Source organism: Gastrolobium bilobum, unplaced genomic scaffold, assembly GCF_033153095.1.
Source record: "Gastrolobium bilobum isolate Gb01-03AN ecotype WA unplaced genomic scaffold, APGP_CSIRO_Gbil_v1 utg9638, whole genome shotgun sequence".
NCBI lineage: Eukaryota > Viridiplantae > Streptophyta > Magnoliopsida > Fabales > Fabaceae > Gastrolobium > Gastrolobium bilobum.
In genome coordinates, this window is record NW_026899249.1 from 1 (window position 1) to 5,000 (window position 5,000).

General features: G+C 38.2%; 1 protein-coding gene across 1 annotated transcript; it reads right to left on the reverse strand.

Moving 5' to 3' along the window:
* Positions 1-3,003: 3,003 nt before the first annotated feature.
* LOC133288743 (maturase K-like) lies at positions 3,004-4,350 on the reverse strand. Its single transcript, XM_061486558.1, has one exon. The coding sequence runs from the start codon at positions 4,138-4,140 to the stop codon at positions 3,004-3,006; it is 1,137 nt and encodes a 378-aa protein (XP_061342542.1). The 5' UTR covers positions 4,141-4,350.
* Between the last annotated feature and the right edge of the window lie 650 nt (positions 4,351-5,000).

Sequence of the window (5,000 nt, forward strand, 5' to 3'; positions counted from 1 at the left end):
GATCCGCTCCTGCCATAGCCATCGGACTAGCTTGGAAAACTGGCTCCTGCCCGCTCATGTAAGGGTGCTCAGACGCCGCCTGACTAGGACCTGCCGCATACTGCGATCCGTGATGATAAATCGGCTGTGACCCGTAAGTAGGACCAAATGCTGGAGGTCTAAACCATCCCTGAGTCTCGACCACTGGTCTAGGTGCCATAATCGGGACAGGCTCAGCAGCAACTCTCTCACGTCTACGTCCTAATCCGCGTCCCTCCCGTCTATTACGAGGAACATCCACGATCAACTGAGGATCAGGCTGAGTCTGCACCGGGGGGGGGGGGGTGCCTCAGGTCCAGGCTCATCAACTCGTGAACTCTCACGAAACATCCCAATAATCTGGCCTATCTCCTCGTGGATATACTGTAGTCCAAATCGAGGAAACTCCTCCGCCGTTGTTGCATGATAAAGCATTTCAAGACCGTCAATCTACATATTACGAAAAAATGTTAGAAATGTGAAACAAATGTAAAATAAGTACAAAACTCACCATGCGCCCTATCTTTGCTGCCCTCCGAGATATGTAGCGCTTTCCCCTCTCTCTGTACCACTCCATGTACGCATGATTAGGTGACATCAAACCATATAATGGAGGTGGCAGTACAATATGCTGAATCCTGGTATTTCATCGATCAATGTGAGCCCTGAGCTTACGTCTCCAGTTCTCTTCAACCTTCCCCCGTAGAGTATGATCATGTATTCCTCTCAATTTTCTAGATTTTTCCGGGATGGGTTGATTAAGACCGAACTGTCGCATGCACCTATCCGGTTGACATGCCTCAACTGTGTGGAAGTAGATAATAGGTGTGGGAGCAAGCCACATATACTGCTGCTCTGGAGTCACGTCAAACCACTCATATTTTATATATGGCTGCCACACCACCTACAAACAAAATGTGAAAAAATATATAGAGTTACAAAAAAAATAAACCCATAGACAAATAACAACATCGTAAGTATCTAACACCAAACCTCATCTCTACAGAGTGTGTCCAATGTTGCCCGATAATGGGTGACCTCATGAGGTTTAAACTTTTGTACAACATTAAACCTGTCAATCAGAAACATTATCAACCATACATAATCGTCCAAAGTCAAGAAGTATACAGTTAGTATATACATTATTAACTATACATTATCGAAATCAAATGAAGTAAATAAATCATACCGGCATCCATAATGTGTGCCCGGCTCTGGATGAGGAGGAAGGGGTAGAGCAATGGGTGGGAATCGTATCCATGCCCAAATTTGAAGGAGAATATGGCAACCACCCATGTCGCTTCGACGGGCATCTGTCACTTCGCACAAATTCCTGAACAAGTGTGTCAAAACTACAGATCCCCAACTGAACGACCAATGTCCTCAAATCCTCCACCTAGCAACGGGACAAGCCGGCAACCAAAATTGCTACCTCCAGACTTGTCCGCCAGCAACCAAGTCCCCAACATCCGGGCAATGTGGGCTTTTGTAAAGTAGATCTCGGCAGCATGATTCCCCTCATGATCAGTCCACCGGGTATAATGCCGATCCAAGAATGAGATGCGGAGGTCGCCGGAATGATGGAACTCACCGGCCTCTGAAACATGTCCAAAAACAGCAGCACTAGCCGCGTGCCAATCCTCAGAGGTCGATCCGATGACGACACTACCGCCGGTCGGCAAGCCCAAGATGTCTGCCACATCTTGTAAGGTGATCGTCATCTCACCTTGGGTCATGTGAAAGGTATGTGTCTCTGGTCTCCACCTCTCGACCAGAGCACTAATTAAAAATGTATCTATCTGTGATAAATTACGCAGTTATCACGTGTTAACGAATTTTATTAAATAATTACATAAATACAAAACGACATAAATAACATACATGGATATGTTGCATCCTGGCAACATGTATGAAACCCGCCTGTCTGAGGTACTCTTCCACAACCTGTGGAATAGCACCGGTAGGTGGGCCCCCTTGTGGCTTCCCACGCCTAGTCTTAATCTTTCTTACATGCTCAGTATTCCACACTCGCTGTGAAATATGACCTTTCTGCGTCCTCTGACGAAGGACCTCCCACCTGTAGGGTCCAGGTATGATCCACATGCTGGGATCGGTGGGCTCTACATCCGAATCAGATCCCGAAGAAGATGATGACTCAGCCATTATCCTCAACTAACTACAAAGTTATGCACTCCCGCATTAATAACATCATACATACGAAATTTACAAAGTCTCTAACACTATTTATAAATCACTAATTAATATGCTAAACCCTAATACATAATTAAAAATCGGTAATAATAATAACTACGTAATAATAATATTACTATATCATTACAACATTCATAGCATGACACAAAATTTCTAAGTGACTATCCTAATGTTCCAAGTCTCTAATATACAATCAATCCTAACATGTATTACTAACTAGCACTGTAATTTAAATGTATACATATGAGGTATTATGACCTTACCTACGTTGGCAGAGCTTCGCTACGAACCGCAGTTAGAGAGAGGTTGGAGAGAGGTTAGAGAGGTAAATGAGTAAGGAGTGAAAAAAGGAAAGTGGGGTATATATAGGTTGCACATGAGACGCCCTCTTTGGGCGTCACATGTGACGCCCCAGTGGGGCGTCTTCTCTAGGGGATAGACGCCTCACTGGGGCGTCACATGTGACGGCGTCATTGTGTGTAATTTTTAACAAAACAGCATTAAATACGTAATTATTTTAATTAATTACATTATTTTCATTTTTTTGCAACAGATATGTAATTTTTAACAAAACAGCATTAAATACGTAATTATTTTAATTAATTACATTATTTTAATTTTTTTGCCTTTTGAAAGGTGTATTTTTATTTCAAATCCTAATTGTTATGTGTGTTTCTCTCTTGATGGTGACATTTGACCATAACCTTTTTTAGTGTCATATCAGTAAGAATAATAATTTCTCTTGACGTTATGGTGATAACTATCACCAACAAATCAAGATCTATCATATCGGATAATGGGAACTATTGTATCAAGCTTTTTCATACCATTTTCAATTAGAAATGACCTTTGCAGCATTTGACTCCTTACTGCAGAAGGATTTAGTCGCACATTTGAAAAATAGCCCAAAAAATAAAATGAATGCTTGGATAATTGGTTTAATTGGTTTATATGGATCGTTTCCGGTTGATACCAAATATAAAAATGACATTGCCAGAAATGGATAAAATAGTATTTCCATTTTTTAATCAAAATAGGTGTATTCTTTGTAGCTAGAATGGATTTTCCTTGATATCTAACATAATGAATGAAAGGATCTTTGAAGAATGATAAGGTAGGCGAAAAATCCTTAGAAAATACTTCTACAAGATGTTCCATTTTTGCATAGAAATAGGTTCGCTCAAAAAGAACGCTAAAAGATTTTAATCGTAAATGAGATGATTTATTACGTAGAAAAAGGAAGATAGATTCGTATTCCCATACATAAAAATTATACAGAAACAATAAAAATCTTGGATTACTTTTTGAAAAAGTAAAAATCAATTTTTCTGGAGTAATAAGACTACTATTCCAATTACAATACTCATAAAGAAACAACCTTAATAAATGAAAGAAAGGGGTATCTTTCAACCAGTATCGAAGAGTTTGAACCAATATTTCCAGATGGATAGGATAGGGTATTCGTATATCTGACACATAGTTTAAATATGTAAATTTATCCTCGAAAAGGGGAAAAATTGAATGAATTGATCGCAAATTATTATACGATTTTACTATTTGTGTTTCCTCTAAAAAAGAACTTAATTGTGGGGAAAATGAAATTTCCACAACGACGGTAAATCCCCCTGATATTACTCGAGAATCTAAATACTTGTTATACGCCAAAAATTTATTTTTGTTAAAATCATTAGCAGAAAGAATCAAAGGATTCTGTTGATACATTCGAGTAATTAAACGTTTTACAATTAGTAAACTAGATTTCTTGTCATAACCTTCATTTTTTAGGAAAATGGATCTATTTAAATCATGTCCGTAAGCGATTCCATAAATATACTCCCGAAAAATAAGTGGGTATAGGAAGTCCTGTTGACGGGATCTATCAAATTCTAAATATACTGGGTATTCCTCCATTTTTGAAATTCGATTGGTTCAAGGGATCTGGAATTCAGTGGATTATCAAATGATACATAGTGCGATACGGTCAAAACAGGGTATTCTACTATCTAATAGATTAGACTAAAAAACGAATCGAAATAGATACAATACTTAGAAAACAAGTAAAACCCATCAACGGATTCTCTCACCTCGCTTTTTTCCTTTTCATCTAATTTAGGATAACAAGCTAGTTCTAAATCCTTTATTTTTATTTATCTTTTTATCTCAGACCAATCGCTCTTTTGATTTTGGAAAAAAAAATCTTAACTTTATCAATATACTCTTTCTTCTACACATTTATCGCCACCCCATAACATAATGGAGAATAGCTAATAATAAGGACTCTTAAAAAAAATCAAAAATTAATTCGGGGAAAAAGCCTTTCCCATACAAAGCACTAATCTATTTTTAACGTACAAATTAGATGGGATAATCATTCAAATTCAAAATGAAAGCTCGTTGCTTTTTGTTTCCCTATAATTATAATTGGAGCCACCAAACTCTATCCCTTTATTCATTCAACCCAACTGAACTGAATTTTTTTGCTCCGAGCGGACAATTCAAATCAAAGAAAAAAACAAAAGATATGGGCCAGATCCAACAAGAATGAAAATTTTTTTAATTCACCATTGATACGACATGCTGTTTTTTCCATTCATTCCTTTCTGGATCAGTCGTGGTCTTACAAACTCTACCGGTGGTATGGATGAACCAATTGTTTCATAGAAATGTGTAAAAAATGGAGTCGCGCTTAAAAGCCGAGTACTCTACCGTTGAGTTAGCAACCCAAACCCAATTCATAAAAAATACAGGGTGCGTAGATCATCAAATCGCAA

Coding starts and splice junctions, on each gene's coding strand:
- LOC133288743 (XM_061486558.1), bottom strand. CDS start 4,140: ATGGAGGAATACCCAGTATATTTAGAATTTGATAGATCCCGTCAACAG.